General features: G+C 41.4%; 1 protein-coding gene across 4 annotated transcripts in view; it reads left to right on the top strand.

The window, feature by feature from the left end:
• The window catches only part of ATP9B (ATPase phospholipid transporting 9B), a 434681-nt gene that overhangs the window by 204680 nt on the left and 203442 nt on the right, over positions 1 to 26559 (top strand). For all 4 annotated transcript variants that reach the window (XM_088475905.1, XM_088475902.1, XM_088475901.1 and 1 more), the window contains exon 9: positions 20519 to 20599. In XM_088475905.1, the coding sequence (XP_088332031.1) occupies positions 20519 to 20599 (81 nt within the window). The remainder of the gene's footprint in view (positions 1 to 20518; positions 20600 to 26559) is intronic.

The following is a 26559-nucleotide window of genomic DNA, read 5'->3' as shown; positions in this document are numbered from 1 at the left end:
AAAGACGCCATCAATCAGAAGCTGAAAACCAATAAAAGAAGTTAAAGTAAAAATTCTTAATTGGCACGGCTAGTATACAACCCCAACCATTTTTCCAAAGCGGAAAAACAAACTGGGGAAGGTGCTTTACCAAGACACTTTATGAGTCTCCCCTCTTTCACTGGCTATTGAACATGCTCCCCGCTGGCCATGTTTTTCCTCATGCTTACTCCCACAGACTTTGCAGGAGCGGCAAAATTGCGATCAAACTGGGCTCTATTAATGGAAAACACTTGCCTTTTTGAAAGGGGACACTATGACCCATGCCAGGAATCGATGTCTTCTTAATCTGGAGAACCCTCTCTAGGAACTTTACGCTGCTTGGTAACTTTGAGCCAGACCTCTACTTCTTTAATCCAAATTATTTCACCAACTGGCCATCCTGCTTTTTACAATATTCCTCATGCCAGTTAGAGCACCATTTCATATACAGTACAAGCCATAAATAAGATTCATGTACTTGACCACATTCATAATCTCAGCAGGCCACATCTCCAAATAGCATACAGCAAAAATCAGCATATTGCTAAGCCAGTTATTATAACAATGATATGCCTCCTTTCCGATGCCTTGGCAGCCTCTAGACCTTTCTTACCCTCCTCTATCACTGTCAACAAAATTGCCTTATTCTAAATTGTGCTATATCTTTCTGCAAATTCTCTATTAATAGCAGTATTACTGCGGTGAACTAAATCTGCACCAGTAACCGAGTTATCACGTGTATTGAATGCAGACTTATCTGTTCAGTGCCCACTCTTGCCCTGAAAATGTGGCATCAGCACACACATAAGCTTAGGTAGCCTACTTGAGGACCTGGATGAGCCAGTATTTGTACTAAACAGAAAATAATCACCGTCAGGTAAAATTATAATAATTTATTTTTAAGATGCCACACAGATTCTACAGCACCATACGGGGTATATACAAAGTAAAACACAACATTTTAATGGTACAGTAACTGTAAGTTTACATATCTTTGGAACAGCACAAAGTAATAAATCATCAAACTAGGTAAGACGCATACTATAAGCAAGGGTTGGGAAACTTGCTGTATCTTGACAGACAAGTGGAGGTAGGTCCCTGGGAGGGAAAGGCAGAGCAGCCCTAAAATGAGCCATTTCATCGCTATACACAGCGAATATTGGTTGCCGATCAGGAAGTGGGCGAGGGCAACTGGAGCGACCATGTTAGTGCTGCGAGTGTGACGATCAGCTTTCGGCCCACAGTTCGTTCTCTCGTGGTATATAGTGGCATATGCAGCTGGCAGTAGACAGGCGCACCAGTTCTAAAGTGCTACTCCTGCTCACAGTAACAGCCCAGTCTGCATCATCTCATTGCTGCATATGGCTACTGTATAGTATCATACTCGGCACCTATCACATGATAGCAGTTTCCCCCCAGCACATACATACATACAAATATAGGCTAATCAGCTATTTATGGTCCCATTGTGCTTATAGTTCTCCAGTAGTTGGCATGTCACATGTTGCCCATCGCTGCTTTTCCATCAGTACATCCCTGCTCGGTGTACTTTCTGTACAGCTAGCAGTGCCACCATAACTGCGGCTATTACTGTGACTTGTTGTAGATGCAGGAGACCTGCCTGACATCACCATGGTACAACAATAACTGGCCAGATCTCAGTCTCCCACATTCCTCTGCTGCCTGCAGCTCTAGGGCAGGTGCTTGCCTCACATACTATCATTGGGATCACCAACTAGGCATTTTGTGTTCCTTCTATACCTACATCCATATGATATATATTGTGTGTAGCGATCACTGTGTAACGTATCCAGGCTGCTCATGATGCCCAACCAGAACCGTGTGTGTGTGCTCTGGAATAGAGGCTGTGGAACTGCATATATACGCTACTATCCTAATGCAAGAGATTTCACAGAAATCTCCTGCAGAAGGCTAATTAGCGCAGCAGCCAGCAGTCCCCAGTATTATCAATGAGGACTACAGTGCGACCCCCTATGTACGAGTTTTTGCCCCTCTGGAACCTAGGTGTACCGCAAAAACTGGGACACTAAAGGTGCCATAAACTGAGATAGTTTGTGTACACACTATACAATGTAACAAACAATGTGATGGTCATTCCATTTTTACTAAATCCCAGAACACACGATATAGCCGTGCGCACTGCAGTTTTCCGTACGATGGCACAAAATATTGTGTCGGGGGATTATATCCAATTAATCGTTTCTCCTGTACACTATGTGCGGTTGTGTGTATACACTACACGATGAGCATCACATCATTCTTTGCATTGTCCCAGCCAGGGGCTGGCTGGCATCTTTCAGCCTGGGGGACAACACAAGCAAGTGGCCGCGGCTTTCTCAAAAAAAATAAAATAAATCAACCTGTGAAGTACTCTCATCGTGCAATATCAGCAAACAATAGGTCGTCTTAATGCCAAAGTTTGAATCTCCCCTATTTATTAATTATTTAGAGTCCTTGAGGAAACTTTCCAATAAAGGAGATTGAAATGAAGCGATATGAGGGTGACACTGGGCTGGATGTGGGACCAGGGTTGTATCTGTAATGGGTGCAGGGTGTGCGGGGCACACGGGCCCCTGGGTCCAGGGGGGCCCCGTACCGCTCACCCTGCACCCATAGTTTGACTTACCTCTACGGAGTCCCACGTCGGTGCAAGTGTCCGGCGCTGTAAAAACGACTGGAAAATGGCCATCACGGCCATTTTCCCATCGTTTGCTCATGCGCAGTACAGGGAAAATGGCCGCCACAGCCATTTTCCCGGTGACCTGCGCATACTCTATAGACTCTGGGTGCACTCTAGTGCCCAGAGTCTATAACTCTGGCGCTCGCCGTGCACAGCTCAGTGCACTGCCGGCTACCAGGCAGAGAGGAGGGGGCCCGTGTCGGAGACTGCACACGGGCCCCCTCCTCTCTAGAAATGCCCCTGTGTGGGACAGTGCGATGGGGGGGGGAACAAAAGGCTGAAGAAAGGTGGACACTATGGCTGGGGGTCCTAGGTGATATGTGGACTTGTTGGGAAGGGGGGAGACACTGGGCTGGTTAGGTGGTATACACTGGCATTTGGGGGATCAGTTATAGATGATAAGGGACACTGGGCTGGACAAGGGGAAGATACTGGGTGGGCACTGGGCTGGGGGAATGGGAGCACTGACCTGGGATTGCTGCTGTTCCTGTAGACGACATGCCTGGTCCTGCACACGCTGCACACTTCACACGCTGACAGCTGCATCCTGAGCAGCCCCTGCTTAGTCTCCATCTCCCTGCTGCGGCTGCTGGAAGAGTTAGCGCTGCCACACTTTTCTGTAGGAGCGGGGGAGGGGGGGTTGCGGCTGCAGGGGGGGCCGGGGGGGGGCGTGGGGCGCGGGGGTGGTGTGTCTGGCTGGCTTGGTTGGAAGAGAGGACTAGAGGCTTAGTTGTGCCCAGCCAGCCCAGGCGTGCAGCTAGCCACCAGCCTTCAGAGGCAGAGCTGAGGAGACTGGAGAGTGAGGGCTGGAGGCGGGGCCTCCCTCCAGCTCTCTCCCTCTAGTTGTCATCATTGAGGGCCAGCTCCCGATCAGCGCTGGCCAGGGCAGAGAGGGCACGTTTAAGAAGAATAAAATAAAACAACGGCCCCAAACTCCCGCTGAGGTCAACAGGCAATCTGCCCCTGGCCGGGAGACATGCAGAGGACGCTCCCAGGCTGCTTAGTTTGTTAAAAGGGCTTCAAGGACGGCCGCACTGATTATCCTTGTTACACAAACTGAGTGGCCGGGGAGCATCCTCTGCATGTCTCCTGGGTGCCAGACGTGCATGGAACATAAGGCAACTGGCGGCCCCATAACACTGAAATTATACCGGCCCGGGGGGCAGATGGCACCCTGCCCCCCGGCCCAGCCCGCCACTGGTCCCAGCTGTTGTGCAACATACCAGGTGGGATGATGCATTGAACGACAGATTGGGCTTACACACTATACTATGTGTGCGATATATTCTTCCAATCCGCATCGTATAGTGTGTACCCAGCTTTACACTCATGCCATCAAGAGTGTTGTAACGAATGGCATATTTAGGGTTAATTGTTTGAGGGGTATTTGATTGATATAACAGCATAGAGGCTTTTATGCTCTCAGACGTAGATTTCCTTTAAGTATTCTCTGTACAGTGCTGCATAATATGGTGATGGAATAAAATTCAATGATAAATACACTGCTCAGTGCAGTTTGTTTTTCACTTAGCCTCATTTATGGCTTAAATTAAAGATGTGATTAGGAGATATGAAGACTGTCTTTTATTAGAGCACGGTGGCATCTTACAAGTCAACATTAATAATGATAATAATGTCATGTTATTTTCGTGCCTTTGAAGTTCTTTTTGTATTTGTTTCTAGGCATTAAAAGTGGATGTTAAAAAAACACTCCCGCTGTTTACGCCTGCATTAACAAAAACATACCAAAAAATGCAGCTTCTCTTACCCTTTCTTTAATTTCAACAATTTTGTAGCACAACATTAAATGTCATTTTTGCACTTCTAGTAGGTGTGCACTCTGTACTTTTGGAAATTATAAATTATGATTTATTAGGCCTTTTGTGTTTAGTGAGATATTGTTTTTGTTTTTCAACAATTGTAGGTTAATACAAAACTTGATGACAAATTACTTGAAAACTCATTGACAATGATGAAATATTCATATATCGGGATTCCAAAATCTATAGGGAGATGCTTTGATGGATTTTTGTGCCCATTGTGTTCTAGATGTATTAAACTTACAATATTTCAGAGTATTAATTGAATGTATCTTGTTAAGGAAAGTCCAACAATAGCATCTGAGACAGTTAACAAGACTTACATTTTGTTCATAAGGTGTTATTTATTTGTTTAATGATTGTGATTTTAGCATGAAATAGGTTTTTGTTTGAAATATAATAACATTAACTAACAAATTAGCAAATTAATATTTTTCTTCTTTGTTAGTGTTGCCTTCACAATCTTTCACCTGTGTATGTTGTAAACATATGGTAATATTTTTATATATACTTTACTTTTTTCTATTAATTTATATGGTAACTGAATGAGTTACTTTACAAATGTTAACATCATTTAAAATCGTGCTCTTACATTTTGAGATTATTCATAGAAAAGTTTGCTAAAGGTAACACAATTTGATGTACCCTGATGTACGGATTTGCTGGTGATTATTTTTTTTTTTTTTTATTTGATACTGGAAAGCTAATAATTGCTTTGTATCAGAAAAAGACTTTGAACATGATAGCTAAATAAAGTTGATTTATAAAGACTTTGTACATAAAAATAATCGTAGCAAATTCAGTACTACTTTCATAGTTAAATGGTAGCTATTGAGTAAATAACATTTTCTGTGGCAAGCAGTGTTAGGGCTGTTATGTCTCAACCTGCTTAAATACAAATATTAGTAAATACTGTTATGCTTCACTTAATGAAAATATTGCCTCGCACAGAATAGGATTTTGATTAGGTCAATGTGACCAAACTTGAAAGGCATTGTACAATGGGGGGAATTCAATTGCTTTTGCCCTTGCCCTCCTAAGGTGGCAAGAAGTAATATGCGAAGAGTCTAGTACACATCTAAACCCAGTGGTTTTGGGCGAGACATGCGAAAAAAGGCGTGGGAACCAAAAACAATTGAATATCGCCCCACAACCTTCCGTCACTTTAGACCAGGGGTGGGGAACCTTTTTTTCTGCCATGGGCCATTTGGATTATTATAAAATCATTTGCGGGCCATACAAATTTATCAACTTAAAAATTAGCCTTCTATATTTGGCAAAAAATTGTATTAACTCACCCTTAATGCGATGGCTGGAACCTCAATACACTGAATACACAGGCAAATGGGCCACCATCACACTCACTTCTTTGTGGGCTTCGGCAGCCATGCAGAGGGGGGGGGGGGGGTCTGTGTGTCGCCAGGCAGAGTCTGGAGGGTCAGTCCCTATGGTCATGTGACAGGCAAGTTGATAAGTTAGCCCTGGGGTCCTCTCAGTCCAGCGCTGATGTAACCTAACCAGCCCGATGTGGCCTACCAAGCCTGATGTCAGCCCCGCCTCTCAGTCCAGCGCTGGTGTAACCTAACCAGCCCAATGTAACCTAACCAGCCTGATGTCAGCCCTGCCTCTCAGTCCAGCGCTTATGTAACCTAACGAGCCTGATGACAGCCCTGCCTGTACACACCCTCCACTGCGCTGCCTGCTGCCACTGAGGGGGGAGAGAGCCACATCCAGCTGGGCCTGATGAAATAATCTTGTGGGTAGGTTCCCCATGCCTGCTTTAGACAATTGAATTCCCCACCAATGAGTAATTTGCTTTTGATTTGGGTCAGCAGACTGGACATTTATGTAAAAGTAAGAAGAATAGATCTTGTGCCTTCAGTTTCCATTGCATTATGAGCGTATTGAATCACTTTATTTTAATTATTATTGTGCAATTTGGTTTATTGCATGCGCTAGAAAGATATATTATCCTGCACAGGAACAAACAGACAAATATTCAAATACATATTCAAATACATATAACAACCAGCAATAAATGAAAATGATAATAATCAGATTAATGAAAATTATATAAGTAGTCGCTGGAGGTGCTCCCTGAAATCAAATAACAAGTACTTAGAACATAATAATTAGCCTAGGCTAATTAAAAACAAAACATATTCCTTTTTAGGGCACAGTTTTGAAAAATAGTTATGAATTATATAAAGTAAGATTAAAATATAAGATATAACTTTTTATGATCTTTCCCATTAAAAATAAGGGATATATTGACTCTTAAATAAATATCTCAAAATGTGTTGATCCCTAAAATGACAAATACATATACAAAAAACATTCACATATAAACATAAGACTACAAAAGATATATATATATATATATATATATATATACATATACATATATATATATATATATATATATACATACACACCTGTCATATAACCAGGACGGCACTCCTAAAGGCTTGTCAAATGCAAAGAAAGTTTATATATATATATATATATATATATATATACACAGCATACAGATGACGGTGGCACTCCAAATACTTAGTCACTAGGACCGGGTTATCAGACCTCAATAATGTTTAATGTTGAAATTAAACATTATTGAGGTCTGATGACCCGGTCCTAGTGAATAATTATTTGGATTGCCACCGCCATCTGTATGCTGTTTTTTATATTTCCGCGGAAGCTTCGTCTCTCTCTCGCTCTCTCTCTCTCTCCTATATATATATATATATATATATATATATATATATATATATATAGATATATATATATATATATAGAGAGAGAGAGAAAGCAAATGTTAGGCGAAGTGCTCAAATAATTCTCCAAATGGTGGAAATTATTGTTAAAAATATATCACTTTGACAAGTAAAATGGTAGATTTGGGTATGGATCCCAAATAATAATTAATCAAACAAACATATTGAATGATTCGGATTTAAATGGATATCCAACCTTGCATATTTCCATATCCAGTTTGATTATCAGCAAAATTTTCTTATAATGTACACTCCCCCTTTTTTTATATTTAAACAGCATGAGGGAAGGGGGAGGGTTTTCCTGAGTACATATGATTTATCTCAGATGTATCCAGTTATCTATCAAAATTGGAATAGCGAGTCGTTCACTCCAGGTCCATCATATTTGGGAGTATGCCAATATAATTAGTTAATTTTAACAGACGTAAAAGAACAAAAGATGAGACATGTAACTCCCTCTTATCATCTCTATTCAGGAAATCATGAGTAGCCATGCTTTCCTGCCAATACTGGCTTTCATGGCTTTCCCATTCTTTGCTGTTAGTGAAATGTGATCCATTGGGAAGGTGGCATTGATACAAAATTCAGGAGCTGTATGGAGTCTCCTTGACCTAACACATGTGCATTGAAAGAATTTCTGTTTCTTGATGCTGTCAATTACATGCACAGACTATATGTATTTTTTAACCACCCAAACACTAGTTTCTAATTGCTCATACTGTATTGTTTAATTGTCCTTTATCCCAGAATTTGTCAGATACCTTTGCTTGTCATTCACCATCTGCTGATTTCTTTTCCCTGCCATTGACAGAATATTGATAGCACTCAGCTCAACTCTCTCTTTACTAGTTTTCAATTTATAAATTAATTGGCAACATTTTAACTGTCTGCAAAAGCATATTTTATCCTGTACATAATTATATATTTTACTTATAATAACTTTTTTAAATATGAAACCATGACGGTTTTTTTTTAGTATATACTTTATGTACATGCTGGGTTAATATGATCACACAAGAACGCTCAAGCACAGCAAAGGAATTTTGTGTTCTTATAATTCTTGAATGCCACCTGCTGGCCTGTAGTCACTATAGCCATTTATGAATTTAATGTTTGCTATTTCTGCATAGATTTAATGTATTTCATTCTTTATGGCTTGGATGTAGCATAAAAGTAGTTCTAAAATATGTATGCAAATGTACTTGTGCTTTTGTTAGCCTTTATACATAGGTGTAGAGGTATTTTGTTACAAAGTGCAACAAATATGTTGGCATAATATAAATAAATGTTAATAATAAGGTTGCAGTTTTGGGTAAAGAACAAGTAGGAAAAACACTGTAAAGTTACTATGGTATATTTTGTCTCATCATGTAATCTGACACGTGTAGATATATAGGTATTGAAGGCCAGCTAGTCTGTAATTTGAATTTTCTAAGGGGTTTGAGTACTTAGAGCTACAATAGTCATTGCATACTACCCACAGTTGTCCGTTCTATTATGTCAGTACACAAAGGAAAACAACAGTATCTATTGGTGCTCACAGTAATGCAGCATATTCACTCTGAAACAAGGGGCCCCACCACAAACCCCAAATTAAAACCATATAAACAAAATAGTTATGAGTAAAATGGTGCTTTGGAATGACAACATAGAAATAGTACTTTCCTATAATAGTGATGATTTTCCTTCCAAGATGAAATCAGCTTATTACATGTAAAAGAAAAAAAATTTTCTTTTTTTTTCTTTTGCATGTAATACCTTAATTTCATATGTAACATTTTTTTTTATGTCAGTGTTTACCTAATATAATAGATATGAGTATTACATATTGTCATGAACCATCAGTCCCATCATCGGCACAGCTCTGTAACCTTATCCTCAGTGACACCCAGAACAAATAATCCTTCTTCTGAGCTTTTCGCAAAGAACAGATGACACCAACAAAGATGATCACTGCAGATTTTGTTGTCTTCCCAAACCACTTAGAATGATCAGACAATTAAATTTTCAACACATCCTTTAATAATAGCTGCATTGCAATACCTGTAACCTGCAGGTTAGGTTTCCTGTGGTTTCATACTCATAAGTGGTGCAGGTTTTTTCCCCTCTGTCAGCCTTCATGTTGTGAAACATTAATTTCCATCTTATGTGATCAAGTAAATTTATTAGCAGCAGTGAGATCAGTGTAATTTTCAATAAATGGTGACTCGCTGATTTATATCAAAAGATCCATACAGCAGTAAACAATACCATTTACATTTAATTAGTTTTATTGAACGAGGGGCCATTTTATCTGTAATGAACCACATGTTATGATTAAGGATGTATTTTAATGATCTTTAAGTTGGGTGAACAAATGTTGCCCTTGACCTAATGGAGGAGGTTTCCCTGTCTTATTGATAACCTCCCAGTCATTTCTGTATTATTATACTGACGTCTAAAGAAAAACATCCCCATTATCATGTCGTCTCTTAGTCATTTTGTGACTAATGCAGATGAATAAAATCCATCTCACTGAGACCAGTTTTGCATATCACTATAGCAAAGACCCAGGCATCTATGCAGGCCATTCTAACATTACAACCCTTTGTTTATACAGCATTTGTGTGATCAGAAACCTGTTAGTATATGAATGTACACAAATCTGTATAAGGCATACATATTTACCAGCTTTTCATTTTTCTCTTTATTTGGATTTGTCCCTGGAATTCTGATTTCCCTAAAAAATAACTCATCCACCACATTCCGCCCCATTTTCCTTTTTTATTTTAGAAATGCACAGTAGCACATTCCTTATTGTGTATGCAGGATGCCGCTTTCTGCCTCTGTTCATGTGTCATGCGTGTACAGGGCAGTGTCTACAATACAGTGTAGTGTATTTTTATCATATCCTTTGATCTCATACAAGTAGGATCAGGCTTATATTGTATGTCTCATCTGTGTGTAACATATATAGTTGAAATTGTTCCCATGATAAAGTGCTTAGGAAGCTGTTTTGTACCGTGTGTTGCCAACTAAAATATATGTGTGCCGCACCTCTGGAACTATACTGAAGCGCGACCACTTTGTGGAGGCTCTGGGCTGCCGGATCATTAGACTACTATATATATATATATATATATATATATATATATGTATGTATGTATGTATATATATATATATATAATGTGTGTGTACAATGAAATCCACAAAGAAAAGGTTGCACGTTGGATTAGCGGCTATGCAGGGACAGCAGTTTTTTATTGTACAAGTCCTTAGAGTGCTGCCTATTCTTTGTGAATTTTCAGCTTGCATGCATCATTTATGAGGGCACCCGGGCAACTAAACTGTATTTATAGCATGAGTGCCGGACACCTATATTCTGTATATGCAAGTAAGTAAAACTGCTAATAGATCTTTTCAGGCCTTTAGAATTAGTTTATTACTGTTAATATATTTTCACTCATAAATGGGTTCAAAAGAAAAGGGCAACATGTTACAATTTCTTAGTAAAATAGGCCACAAACCCATTAGATCTGTATACTTGTGATTGGTGAATAAACCTGACAGCTGTGAAAAAGTTACTCATATGACTGATGGTCATGCACAGTGTTCTGATTCTGCATCCTTGGACGCAGCAGTGGATCAGATGAAGCCGGCAGGATGCATCTATTTACACAAAACATCTTCTACGCCATTAGTGTATTTTATCATCGCTGCTATGCTGATAGTGTACATATCTGAATCAGGCCCCATGTCCCCTACATTTCTGCAATCTTTTCTGTAAATGGCATACCTTGTATTGCTATATTCATGCAGATTTGTCCCTTTAAGCATTTCCTTTTTAACAGGTTTCAAATCTGAATAAAATGTGATCAGTGTTTTTGTTGAAATACTACAATTTACTGTAACCAGATGGACCGAATTGGAAGTGTTACACAAGCTGGTGAAAGGATTTCCTATTTTTCCCCTCACTTTCGGCCAATTGCAATGAGCTTTTTTAGTGTGTTAAATTAATGTTTAGTTTTTGTATGAGCTGTTTAGGTAAAATACTTATTAAAGGGAGCCTGGACAACCGTTTTTATTGTATGTGTGTGGTATTGGATTCTGTTCTACCCCTTATTCCAAGAGACTCTTATTTTTCTGTTCACAATAAAGCACATAATAGGCTGGATTATCTAAATTGTAGGTGATAACAGATGGGAAAGAAGTGAATGATGAAGATATAGGACACCCACATGTGTATTAGTTTCATATGAATTATTTCTCATGGTCTTGATGAAAACTAAATAGGAAGGACAAGAATGTGATGAATGGCCAGCGTGTGAAAGATTACAACAAATGGCAAACAGTTTAAGATGTGAACAGATACAGAAAAAGGCCTATCGTGGCCTATACCATACTAAATAATTTGTCATTTATAATTTAGATATGTGTAGATGTGTCATCTGTGCAGTTGATGCTGTTAATTAACCTGATCCTAATGCAACATGAGGTTTTCCTTTCCTTTATAATGGATTTTGTGCCCTCCACAAGAGTGGGATACATTATTGTGAAATTATTTTAATCCTGCATAGAACTATTAGAGGATGCACTTCTAAACTGCACAACCAGCTTTATGACATACAGTTAGTTAACAAAAAATGGAACACCAATATAAAGTGACATAATATGCTGTTGGGCCACCCCGTGCAGGCAGTCATGGCAATTGCAACAACAATATGAAAATGTGCAGGAGGGATGCAGCATAATTCTACAACAAGAAAGTCACCTAACTGATCTGGTTGTCAGTGTGAGAAAATGTCTTGGGTGTCATTTGTAAATGGCACATTAATGATTGAGGGCTTGATTCACTACGGATGTCAATTCTCCTTATACGCACGCACCACAGTTGCTAATGTCAGCGCTGCTATTTAAATGTTTGCATTCACATTGTGATTGCATTCTCACATAAGAACGCCCACTTCCCCTTACTCACATCTGTATACTAGGGGAACATAGCAAAACAATTGGTAACATTGGACCCATATGCACACCTGCAGCAGCCCTGATCTTGTTTAGAAATTGCTAAAATCCATGCACGCTATCAGTGCTTAGGCTGCATATTGCCACGCAGTGGATAATCTATGCACGCCCCTGCAATGCCGTCACAACGCATTCGCACGCCTGCGTTCGCACAGTCACCCCCTCCCCCCGTCACCACCCACAAACGACTCTTCCTGTCAATCACTCTGCTCTGGGTCTGCGGAACCCTCTGTAATTGCAGTTCCAATTGCTATTTCTAGTTCGCGCACTGCGATGCATACGCTTGCCCAAATCACACACATCGACTGATTGTGTGCGTATTAGCATCTGCATTCCTAGCTGAATCAGGCCCTGAGTTCTGACCTGAGAAAGCCGTTACTGTATATATTGCTAACATCAGTATCATGTTCAACTGCACTTGCTATGTGAAGGGGCAGGGGCTGGCTGGCAACTTTCAGCCTGGGGGGCAACACAAGCAAGTGGCCCTGGTGTTGGTAACCCCGACTAGAGGTTGCATTTAAAACACAATAACCCTCACAGGAAATAAATGAAACACATTGTCCCCTACAGGAAAAAACAAATCAAACACAATGGCCCTCACAGGAAAATAAATAAACACATATTCATTGCCCATGCCGCCCTACAAAAGTCTGACCTGACCTGTCAACATCACACAGCGGTACTACCAGTTGCCGCCACTTCAACTTGCAGGCGCTGAAGAGCGGAATAGAGAGAGGAGCTCCCAGTCTCCCCCTTGCCCTCAGCCACGGGCAGCAGCATCGGCACACTGCAGCATCAGTGACTACATCACTGCAGATCACAATGCACAGTACTAAGCCCTGGAGAGAGTTAAAGTGAATGAAGATAAAGTGCCAACCAATCAGCTCCTGTCATTTTCAAACACAGCCTGTAAAATGACAGGAGCCGATTGGTTGGTACTTTATCTCCATCCACTTTAGCTCTCTTTAAGGCTTAGTACCCTTAGTGTTGATCTTGCATGTGTGTGTATCTGCCTTCAGTACACTTAGAATGGATTCAGCTATTATAATCTTCCAAAAATACAACATTACAGCAAAAACAATATCCACAAAAGGATTGACATTTAAAAACATACTGCACATAATATATACACTGTATTTACACACACTAGATATAATGTCCGGCGTTGCCTGACTTTCTTTTTAATTCTTATAAACTCTCTTTCTTCTCTCTCTTCCACCCCCGTTTCTCCTCCCCACTTTTCCTTTCTTATTCCATCTTTCACTTCCCGTTCTGTCTCTTCTCCATATCTCCCTTCTCCCTCCACTATTTCTTTTTTTCTCCGATCCCACTACTTTGTCTCTCTCTCTTCAATCTCATCTTGGTCTTTTTCCCTTCTTGCTCTCCTGCTCCTCTCTGTCTGTCTTTGTTTCCTTTCTGCCCCTCTTTCCTGCTCGTTCTGTGTGATGGAGAACATCAAGAGTGATTTTGCAGTGTGTTGAGTGTGTGGTGCTTAGCGTTAGGGCCAGGGTGAGTGTGTGGTGCTTAGCGTTAGGGCCAGGGTGAGTGTGTGGTGCTTAGCGTTAGGGCCAGGGTGAGTGTGTGGTTCTTAGCGTTAGGGCCAGGGTGAGTGTGTGGTTCTTAGCGTTAGGGCCAGGGTGAGTGTGTGGTGCTTAGCGTTAGGGCTAGGGTGAGTGTGTGGTGCTTAGCGTTAGGGCCAGGGTGAGTGTGTGGTGCTTATCGTTAGGGCCACGGTGAGTGTGTGGTGTTTAGTGCTAGGTTCAGGGTGAGTGTGTGGTGCTTAGCGTTAGGGCCAGGGTGAGTGTGTGGTGCTTAGCGTTAGGGCCAGGGTGAGTGTGTGGTGCTTAGCGTTAGGGCCAGGGTGAGTGTGTGGTGCTTAGCGTTAGGGCCAGGGTGAGTGTGTGGTGTTTAGTGCTAGGTTCAGGGTGAGTGTGTGGTGCTTAGCGTTAGGGCCAGGGTGAGTGTGTGGTGTTTAGTGCTAGGTTCAGGGTGAGTGTGTGGTGTTTAGTGCTAGGTTCAGGGTGAGTGTGTGGTGTTTAGTGCTAGGTTCAGGGTGAGTGTATGCACAGGAAGTCAATGGCCTAGTAGTAGAACCCCCGGATTTCTTACCTCCATGTAAGGTCCAGGTGATTCTGGCTACCTGGGAAGTCTCCAGGCATCTGTATCAGTGCAGCTGCCAGAGGGATCACTGTATGCTAACAGTACAGTAGACAGACCGTGCGGGACAGCTGAGCAGTGGAACGGAAGAGGAGGTGCCTTGCGCCCTCCCCTCACCCAGTGGCGCCCCGCCCCCAGCTAATTCAGACTCACGCTCATAGTGAGTGATGTGCCCCTGAGTCCGGCTCCTGGCCTGCATTGCCTGCTGCTGAGCGTGCGGACTGTGGCGGTGTGGATCTGGACCGAGGGTAATCACAGATGCACTGCTAAGGGGTGGCCCTGTGCACTCCTGGACCACCCCTCGGTTTTGCCCATGGCTCTGGCGGCCGGGAGACATTCACAAGATGCTCCCTGGCTGCTTATTACTGGAGCTTCAAGGAAACTCAGTGCGGCATACGGGCGCGCTGATTATCCTTGTTACACTAACTGAGTGGCCGGGGAGCATCCTCTGCATGTCTCCCGGCCGCCAGAAGTGTATATATATATATAACAACTAAGGAGGCAACTGGCGGCCCCATAATACTGAGATTATACCGGCCCGGGGGGCAGATGGCACCCTGCCCCCCGGCCCAGCCCGCCTCTGTGGAGGGGGGCCATTATCATCCTTAAAAACCTTTCCATCAGTTAAGAAATTTTTGAACATGTTAAGAAGGTGAGTACCAGTCACTACCATCAAGCCCTTCACTATGGAAGATGAATAGAAATCACCATGTGTCTTCTACATCAAAGGGCACTATGTAAAAAGATCAAATAAACAAAACTTCCCTGCATGTTGCCAGCTGGGGACAAGGTCTCCAGAAATTAACATTGTTGTGCCTGTGCACGCTGATTTCACTTAAAAACAAATAATATTGCTGAGGACAGGGGGTGGCTGTAAGTCCTCTACCTCCACAATCCTGGTACCTGCAAAGTTGGTTGTGCCCTCATTTGAAGCTATTTTTTGATGATCACCAGATAATGACCCCTACATTAAAGAATCATAGAAGTCCAATAATGGGAATGGGTATGAAGTCCCGGCTCCCGAACCCCGAAGGGAGAAGATCCCGACAGGGCAGGTAAGTACCCTATCCCTACCCCTCTCCTCACCCCTAACTCTCCCTTAGTGCTGCCTAACCCTAGCCTCCCCCCCTAGTGCCTAACCCTAACCTCCCCCTGGAGGTGCCTAACCCTCCTTACCACACCCTAAACCTAACCGTCCTGGGGTGGTGCCTAACATTAAACCTCCCCCCGGGGGTGCCAAAGCCTAACCCTCCCTTGCCCTAGCCTAAGAAGCAGTTCAGAGCTGGGACTATCAGCGCCAGTGAGCCTTTCTATCCCCTACTGCTGCCCCTGTGCACTGCCCTGCACACCTGCAGCCTACCCCCTCAGCTGTATCTCCCTCTGCACCCCCAAAACACCTCCTGTGTGCTGATCCCTCCACCACTAGTGCTAGTGTACCATTTTGTTGCCCTTCTCCCCTGCAGGTAGCCTGATTAGCTGCTCCCCTCCCTGATGGTTAATAAATGATAAAAAAAAGCAATGAAATTCCATAGACAAAAACCTTACGGTTTGACATGTCCCATTAAGACTTCTTAGACATGATCTGAAATTTTAACAAAAGGGTTAAGTAGCGATTTGATGTGAACTTACATTATTAGAGAGTGACTTACTAGAACCTCAGTTTTCAATGTGGGTTTTATATTTAACTTGTAAAAAAATGTAAGCTGGTAAAATGATTTTCTGTAAGAAACAATCTTCATACTTTCAACTTGTTTATAACTCCGGTTTCAGTCTGCAGCACATACAGTACCGTAATTAACATGCAAAAAATAAAATCCCAAACGTAATGAATGAATCAGCTGATAAATACTCATATTAAGGGGCTTATTTATCAAATAGTATTTGCGACATATCTGTGGAAATCACCTGCTTTTTTTTTAAACTCCATATCTGCCGAAATCCCTCCATCTCTGACCGCAGCATTCCGGAGTATGGCCTCGGCAGCTAACGCCATCTGGGCAACATTCCTGGGAGAGGGTTTCTACTCTCTTCCCAGTAATGTCCTGTGAGCATTCCTGTAATAGAGTTCTAGCTGACGCTACAGTATGAATTCTGTTCTTACCTCCCATTTCTGATCAGACTTGTTTCCTCATCATTTTGGTCTGCTAGTGTCCTTTAGCTCAAATCTTGAGGTATTCCTGTTGTCTCTGGTCAGTCCCTTGTCAGTTGTAGCCTAGTAGGGCACCCCTTGTGGAAGGGGTGTAACTAGAACTAGGGGGGGTGGCATAGCAACATTTTTATGCACCTCCCCCCTCTAGCCCACTAATCTATTGAGCACCATGGTTGACTTATCTTTCAGCAGTGTGCTGCGCAGGGCAGGCACATCTGCTCTCTCGGCCGGCTCCACCTTTAGCTCTCTACTCGCTGACGCTGGAAGGAAGCGTGGCCATGCAGAGCCTGCTGGGACATCCCAGGATCACGGTACCAGTATCAGTTAGTGAGGAGAAACGGAGGCGGAGCCGACCGGGAGAGCAGATGTGCCTGCCCTGAGCAGCACACTGATGGAGGATGACAGGAGCTCAAGAGGTGAGCGCATAGCTGGCTTGGCAGCATAGACAGTAGGTGCAGGCGGAGGGCCGGGCCCCGCATGCGGCCAGGGCCCCATAGCAGCCGAACCTCCTGCACCTATGACAGGTACGCCTATGCCTTGAGGCCACAACTTTTGAATTTATGGCATTGAAATACCTTTTCCCTTGGAAAGACCAGATCCTAAGAAGCAGATTCACAATGCGTCGGTTTTTTAAATATGTTGGTGATCGGAGACTTTGACCAATGGATTTCAAATGTCAAAGTATTAATGCTAATTCAGGCTTGTTTAGTATTAATTACTATTGCTGATTAAAATCCATTTGTTATAGCCGCCAATCATGAGATGTTTTGAAAAACCTATGTGCACCAGGCTAGCCAGATCCAATTGCTAGTGCAACGTTGGCCCACCACTTGTGTTTGTCAAAACTAGTGAATTCTATTCTATATTTCCTCCAGTAAGATGTAATTACAATGTTGCTGGAATTATTGATAGTCAAGAGGTCCTGAAAAGTATATAAACACTGAAAACTCAAAAATGATCACTATATAAACATACAGTAGATAACCTGTGAGAAGTAGCATAAATTACAGGGCAGAACAACGGTGTAATAGTTAGCATTTCTGCCTCACAGCACTGAGGTCATGGGTTCGATGCCCTAACTGTGCGGAGTTTGTATATTCTCCCTGTGCTTGTGTGGGTTTCCTCCGGGTTCTCCGGTTTCCTCCCACACTCCAAAAATATACTGGTAGGTTAATTGGCTCCCAACAAATTTAACCCTAGTGTGTGTGTGTGTGTGTGTGCACATGTGATAGGGAATATATAGATTGTAAGGTCCACTGGAGCAGGGACTGATGTGAATGGCCAAATATTCTCTGTAAAGCGCTGCGGAATATGTGTGCGCTATGTAAATAACTGGTAATAAATAAATAAATTACCTAATAAAGGGCTTTATAAGCTTATACAAATCTCAAGTACTGTATCCCTACTTAGCCATTGGAAATGTTGCACTAACTTAAATTACATTAGCTAGCCTCATCGCTCGCATTGGAAGCCCATGCTGCGTATGACATTGCAGTGGCTAATTTATGCACACCCCTGTAACGGCGTTGAAACGCACTGGCACACCTACTTTTCGCCGACCATCCTCCCGTCACCAACCCCTAAGGGTGCTTCCTGACAATCACTCTGCGTAGGCAATGCGATTGCAGTGGACTGTTCGCGCACGCTCACTACAATGCATGTGCAGAACGCAACAGTCAGCCGATTGTGTGTGTAATCACAGCTGCGATCGCTGCTGAATCAGGCCCTTAGTTACTACTTTGTTGTAATGTGTAGAATAAGACTGGAGACATGAACGTCCATGTCACATAACCTCCTCTGCACACGCAGTGTACCAGAGGAGGGAGTGCAATGTGCTCTCCCTCTGCGGGTCAGTAAAAGTTGTGGTTAGTTTGTAACCTAATATAGATTCTAATACAGATATATTCTAGGCAACTTTAAAGCTCTGTCTTATGTGGAACTACAAGTCCCAGCATGACTTTTATAAATAACTTTTAATAAATATTATTGCTGTCTGTTAATAAGTAATAATGAGGTCGTGCTGTGACTTGTCGTTGCACACCAGTCTGAGATCCTTTATTGGATACCATTTTTAAGGTAGTTACTAGATATAAAGCACATAAATAGGAATACATGTCTAGCTGCTATTTACTGTGAAATGGGTCTGTTATAAAATGTGGGGGATGTTTGATGATCATGTGGGAGGCCCGTTGTGCAGGTGAGGGGCATGTGGGTAGAAGTGATGGGAGGTCTGAGTGGCATGTGGGATGAGTCTTGGAGTACTTGTGTAGGTTCTGAGTGCATGTAGATGCAATATGTAGCAAGTAGGAGTCTGAGGGCACATCGGGCTAATTAGGAACATGTGGGGGAATATTAGTGAAGTGACAATTTATTAAATTTATTAAATAAAAATGTGCACCCCTTTTGAAGGTTGAATGCCCGGGAAGCAGACAGTTTGCCCATCGCTATCATAAGCCATTTTTCACTTGTAACTAGCATAATTATGTTACCACTCCCATATCAGATCCTTCATGTTGGTGTGACGCATTTTGTTACCATTTTAAATTTCGCTGGAACTAAGACAATTTAAAATAAAATAAAAAAGGCAACATAATCACGCTGATTGGAAAGTGTGTAGCCTGCACAATCCGTTTTCCTAAAAAGTAACCTTCAAGAGTGGAGCCATCATTAAGATCATTCATTTTAAATAGTGGGTTCTCATGGGAGGAAAAGGCTGATTTAAATAGTAAGAAGGCTAAAAATGGGGTTAATTTTTCCATTAATTACATTAAACTCAACACAGTTTACACAGTTTTTATTGTAAGGTCACAAATTATTCCTTATGTGAATGCTGAGTAGACATCTTTTATTGTAGGAACTCTCTACCTAAAAATGTCCTTGATTTTTAATGTGGATTCTGTCCACAATCATGTTCCGTAGTATGCATTCACATGTCCATATTTCTAAGATGATATTTCTAATGTAACATAATATTTGGCAGTTACAGCTTGAATTTGGCTCTCTCCCACTGACCATAGCCAAGTGTCAGTGAGTCTTGTATAGTTCTATGGTGCTGCAACCAACACAAGCAACACTCTTTACACTTGAGTTAGTTTCCGGGTTGGGGATTACGGATTGGATACGAGATGACCAGGTTAGAATGACGATGCCCCAGGTACATAAGCCTAACCTAACCCCTAACCTTCCCCTAAACCTAACCTTCCCCCCCAGTGCCTAAACCTCACCCCCCCCCCTCCTCGCAGCCTAACCTTAATTCTCTCCCTAGTGCCTCACCCTAAAACCTTACCCTAAACCCAGTACTTACCTTCGGGTTTCCGGTGGTCAGGATGCTAGCACCTGTATTCTGACAAATGTCAGGATTCTGGTGTCGGCATTCTGACTGCCGGAATGCCAGCGGTCGGCATTCTGAGCGCATTCCGGGGATTATATCACAGAGAACTACATTTTTTTATGTATTGGTGTAACTCACTGTTGGTCAGGGTCATAAAAGTGATTATTTAAAAATAAAATCCCTCTGAGAATTACTTTTCATTGGGGACCTGGCAGTGGAAGGCAATATTTTAATACAACATCATGACCTTATCCAAGTATATTTCTTTTTGTTTTGTATGTCCTATTATCTTACTCAGGTTTTCCAAATTTTCCCTTAGGAATAACTGTTTTCAAGTATCAAATATAAAAGTTATCCACATGTTTGGTAATACTCTTGGTCTGCCTGTGTTATTTCGTGCCAGGAATAAAATATGAAGATTTTGTTTCATGAACAAAGAAAGAAAATCAATGGTGTCATATTTAGAAATGAACAAGCTGTTTTGGTCATGCCTTCTATGACATACCCTTATTTAGTGATCAAGCTGCATTGTTTATTAATTGCAGCTACTCTCTATTGCAGGATCTCTTTTCAATCAATGCTTATGTTTATGCTCAGAAGCCACAACTGGATATTCACAGTTTTGAAGGTAACTTTACACGGGTAAGTAAATGCTTTCTCTAATTTTTCATATCCACACAATATGCCCTTGAGACAATATTGCATTGACTGCTAAGCAAGGGAGGAGTGGGCTGCAAACAACAATATGATATGCACCTGCATTTGTACCAGCACCTCAGAAATGAATACATATTATGTTATCACATCTGGCACACGTTGTTTACTTGTCACCTGATGAAATACTATCACCTGTAACATTGTATAGTTATGTCTGAAGGGTTAATCACTTAGCTTTGGCAACATCAGCAATACTAACATCTCAACCAATTGATTTATAGTACATATAACCTCCAGCAAAAAAAATAAAGACTGCAGTGTCAAAACAGCATCCATACGTCAAGTAATACAGTCAAAAAGGATTATTAATGTCGTGTTTATTAGGCATAAAGGACACCTGAACTATGTAATATTGTTGATGAAAATCAGTGAATTGAAAAAGTGCATAATAATTAACCCAATTATTTCGGAAAATGTCAATTGGACTGTGCAATAGGGAGTTTGCGGCATAGCTGTTTTTTTTTATTTTTTAAACAATGGATGTTTGAAACTGCAGCTTCTAGAGAACATTGACTGCAGAAGCACACATATAAAAGGATGTCAGATGATGCTATATACAGATGTGTCCTCTTGTATCTTTGCCGATTGCGCTTCAAACGTCCACACACATAGCGCCATGCAATTAGCCACAGCCGCATTTGCTATGCTGCGTTCGTACCATGCATTCCTATGGAGTCACGGGTGCGAATGCAGCGTTGCGCGAGTTGCCGCACAAGCAGCAAAGATACAAGAGGACACATTTGTAAATGGATACAAAACACAGAAAAGAAAGTCAGGTATGGGACAATGATTAAAATATGATTAAAGGGTGGGTATGCTGACATTGGATATAATGGGTCCCATTGCCAGACCTGTTTACCAGTTTTTATTGAAAGCTCAGAATGGTACATTCGATCACCCACTGCAAAACATTGAAAACACAAAAAATGGACAGGACGATCTTCTGGCACTCTAAAGAGGAAGGGCTCCTTTGTCCGACCCTCTGGAATCAAAAGATTACTCTCGGGGGCAAGGTTTTTCTTCTACCCCCCAGATCATGGGGGTACCGATCAGGGTCTGCACCCCACAACAGTCCAAGTGAAAAAAAAGTAAAGAATAAAAAGTGCAGTGTCCAAAAAGTAGAGAGTAATAAATTATGCATCAATTATGGCTCAAATCACCTTTCGCCCAGGAATATAAAAAGTGTGAGTAGTTATTCCCAGGAAGTGACACTACAGAAAATCAATATTTTTCCACAGGGCCTTTCTGATTCACTGACACCTATCCCAAGACCATTGCTAGGCTTTACCTTTTCTTTTTTCTTGTTCCAAATTTGTCCAAATTCCAACATCTGCTATAATGTATCTGTTTTATTCTGAAATTCTTCTCTGCCTCTCCCAGTGGACTGATTCATCTACTCATCAGGATGCCTTGATCTTGCATTCACCAAAGTATGCTCAGTATCTGAATCATTGACACTTCTTTCCCTCTCTCAGATCACAATCTTATCACCTCAACGCTCTCTGCCATCAGTGTCACAGTAGGCTACAAAGCCTCCTCAAACCCGCAGAAATTTTAACGCTATTAATTTTCAACAACTCTCTGCAACAACTACAATTTCTACATTCACTTCTCCTGAGATTTCTGTATCACATCATAAACTGTGGAAATAGCCCTCGTTGAAGTGCCTCCAGCTACCAATCACATTTGACGTAGACTTAGACATCAACCAAGGCATTGTAAATTAACAAGACACCTGCAAAAACTGTTATGCAAAGTAGAACATCAGTAAATACAGTATTGTACTCCAAGGGACTTCCTCACAAATAAGACTATCTACCACTGCAATCGTACGGTTCTGGACACGACCAAACAAACATATTTCCACCCTTTCATCTCTGCTCACGGTTCTAACCCCAAGCAACTTTTTAATACATTTAAATCACTTCTTACCCCTCCCACAACCAACCCACCAGCTACTATCAGTGCTTGCTATTTCAAGGACCAGATAGATAGTATCCAAAATAAAATGGTATGCTTTTCCTCAGCCAGCAACCTACTCAATTCCTTCCCTGAACACTCTGACACCTTCTCTTCATTTGATCCCACAAATAAAGATGAAGTATCTTGCTACTCTACTACTCTGGATCCATTACAAATCAACAGAGCTCTGTCTTCTGTGGTCATGCCAACATTAGCTAAAATCTGTAATCTCTATTTGCTATTATCATTCCCAGAGTCACTGAGAAGTTAAAGGAGCAGTTACCACTTACACGCTCCAGGTGGGGGCATGATTGTATCCCCACTAATACTGGCCGCTGTATAGGAGTGCAGCAGCACATCAGACAGAGAGAGGAGATTCTGCTGCTCAGCCGCAGCAGCATCCCTGGACCGGTAAGCAGAGAAGTTTTACAGGTGAATCGCACTGATTGCTCCCCTCCCCCTGGAGCGTGATGCTGCACCTGCAGGCTCTGATCATTCCATCATTATTCAGACATGCAGTGATTACTCCTATTCTGAAAAAAACTAAACTCTGACTCTAACTCTTTCTCAAATTACCATTCCATTTCTCAGCTCCCATGCCCCTCTAAGCTACTTGAGAGACATTACTACACCCGACCTCACACACTTTCTTCACTTGCACAACTTTTTGGACCCAATTCAGTCAGGTTTTTATCCCCAACACACCACAGAGACAGAACTGACTATGGTCGAGTAATGATCTGATCACTTACTAATTGTAAAGGCCATTACTCACTTATTCTTCTCGATCTCTCTGCTGCTTTTTACACTTTGACCACTCTCTGCTCATACAAACACTACAATCTCTATGTCTTTAGGATAAATCCTATCCTGTTTTTTTTTCCTACCTATCAAATCGTTAATTCAATGTTCGTTTCTCTCCACCCACCTCTCTTCGCTACCTCTAGAAGTTGGAGTACTGTAAGGCTCATTCTTAGGTCCTCTGCTTTTCTCAATCTATACCACGTCTCTTGTCAAACTTATCAGCTGCTTTGTATTTCAGTATCCTCTGTTTGCGGATGATACTCAAATCTACCTGTCCTCCCTAAATTTGTCACCATCTGCTTTGGTCTGCGTTACTGAATGTCTTTCTGCCATTTCGTCTTTGATGTCATCTTGCCATCTGAAACTTAACCGTTCCTAAACAGAATTAATAATATTTCCACTGGCTAACAGTTGTTATCAACCTGGTATCTTTATCACTGTAGATAACTCGACAATCAACCCTACCCCATAATCTCGCTGATTAGGTGTCATCCTTGACTCTGAACTGTCCTTTGTAGCCAACATTTTCTGTTTCCAAATGATGGTACACACATCTAAAAAACAAGCAGAATATGCCCATATCTTGCACAAGACAATGCAAAAAATTCATGCACTCATTATGTCCCACATTGATTACTGTAATAGTCTCCTTACTGGTGTTCCCCAAAACAGAATCTCACCACTACAATCCATTTTGAATGCAGCTGCGAGGCTGATCTTCCTTATAAAACTTAATTGTCTGCTACTCCAACTGTGCCCTCCATTGATTACCTGTATCCTACCAAATTCAATATAAAATACTTTTACTTACACATAAGGCTATTAACCAAACTACACCAGCATACATCTCTTATCTTAAAATATCTGCCAACTTTTCGCTCTGCTCAACATCTGCATCTCTCATCCACATGTTCTACCTACTCCCATTCATGGTTACAGGACTTTTTTGGGGGCATCACCCACTACTGTTTGTTCCCAATTGTAAAGTGCAGCGGAATATCCTTGCGCTTTATAAGTAACTATTAATAAATAAATACATAAAATAAATCTTACAGCTTTCTGCATGATTCTTTATGTTTTCCCACATAATCACTGGTGATATTCTGCACGTGGATACAGTCTGTTTTATGTCCACTTCTCATTTCCCACTTCCCACTTCTAATTTATCTGATTTACTTTGTCCTAGCAATAAGCCCCTTTGACTGTTTATTCCTATTATTATTACTCCACATATTCTGCAGTGCTATACTATTGGTAGGCTTACCAAACACTGTGCCAGTGGATCTTCTGTATACTCAAGAAATCTGTATTGATAAAGTCCCTTCTAAAATGTGTCCTGCAAGCCAAACTTACAATGCGAATAACATTTGCAATTCAATTCCAAACTCGCATTGATTTTTCATAGGAAATTCACGTTCTTTTTGTGCATACCCCCCTGAGCAGGTGAAAAGGTATGGAAAATCTTTATTTGAATGTAAAAATGTAAGGCACAATTCAGAATCTCCGTTACACCCCTCGCAATGAATAATTATGCACTTGGGTTTAAATAGAATGATTTGGCCAATAAAGACATGTTCGTTTTCAGGTGAATATCTCAAAAAAGCTCAATAATGGATTATATGACGTGGGACAGGTAAGTGGAGGTGTAGTATTGATAAGAGACAGGTTTTTGAGGTGCATACATTTTTTGTACCCCAGAATGCAGAAGACTTTCATTTTATGGAAAAAAAACTTGCTTGCTATAATTTTTTAACCATTAATAAAAGTGCACAAGTCTGCCATTTGTCACCTATTAAGAACCTCCAGTACATTCCTTATGCCCACTAACAGACTTTTATATGGTCCTGCTATCTCAGTTGTCACTTTTTTGGGGTTCGGGATGGTTTACCCACTTATTCAAGCACTTTTCCCAGGTTGCATTTTGTAGAGAAGTCACCAACCTCGCCGTGAGTACCGCAAATTGGCATTTCTAATTGGATCACACATTTCTCGGTGTGAGCACATTTACACAATTTATGCGAGTTTCATGAAACAAACTTGCTTTTGCAAACTCGCTCCTTCTTGAATTCACCCCTAAATATACAGTACTTCCTGGCTTCCAGAATTTATTCTGCCAGAGGGGGAAAGGTTTACTTGTAGGAATATTGCTGATAAATCCATTTATTGTAAACAAAAAATAGTTTAGAACTTTTGGTATGTTTACTTTCATAACACTGGCAATCAAGGCAAGAAAATCATCCCAAAGTCTTGTAATATTTGGAAAAATTAAGGAACAATGATTACTGTCCAAAATGTAGAATTACATTCCTATATGGTGTAATTTGGTATAATGTGTGACATACAATATACATGATAGACCTACAATTAAGGACATGGCCGGATTAAGGTTTGTAGGGGCCCTGGGGCAACAACCTTGTGGGGGCCCCTATTAATATAATTGCATTTAAAGTGTGTATATATATATATACATATATATATATATATATATATATATATATATATATATTAGGGATGTGCAGGCTCGGATAGGTTCGAGTTTGCACGTGGAGTTCGGATTTTTCCCTCCAAAAAAACGGAACTCAGAACGAGGCAAAACGTCATCTTACATGGACGAACATCATCATTCCTGGACAAAAGACCAGGAATGATGATGTTCGTCCATGTAAGATGACGTTTTGCCTCGTTCTGAGTTCCGTTTTTTTGGAGGGAAAAATCCGAACTCCACGTGCAAACTCGAACCTATCCGAGCCTGCACATCCCTAATATATATATATATATACATACTATATTTGAGCAGTAGAGCTGCTTGGGTAGGTGTGCAGGCTATATATATATATATATATATATAGAGAGAGAGAGAGAGAGAGAGAGAGAGAGAGAGAGAGAGAGAGAGAGAGAGAGAGAGAGAACGAGAGAGAGAACGAGAGAACAAGAACAAGACCCGTGAGTGCCGCAGCATTACTCTGTATATACTAAGTGGTTCATACTTCTGATGGCACCTGGGCATGTTTAAGATGTGTGTGGAGTGCTTGCCATTTTTTTTTTTTTTTTTAATATATATATATATATATATATATGGTACATACACACCATACATGCATATACATACTTACACACAC

The sequence above is a fragment of the Taudactylus pleione genome, unplaced genomic scaffold (genome assembly GCF_031769625.1).
Source record: "Taudactylus pleione unplaced genomic scaffold, aTauple2 ptg000179l, whole genome shotgun sequence".
Taxonomy (NCBI): Eukaryota; Metazoa; Chordata; class Amphibia; order Anura; family Myobatrachidae; genus Taudactylus; species Taudactylus pleione.
The sequence above is the reverse complement of the archived record's forward strand: the minus strand, read 5'-3'. Positions and strand labels throughout refer to the sequence as shown.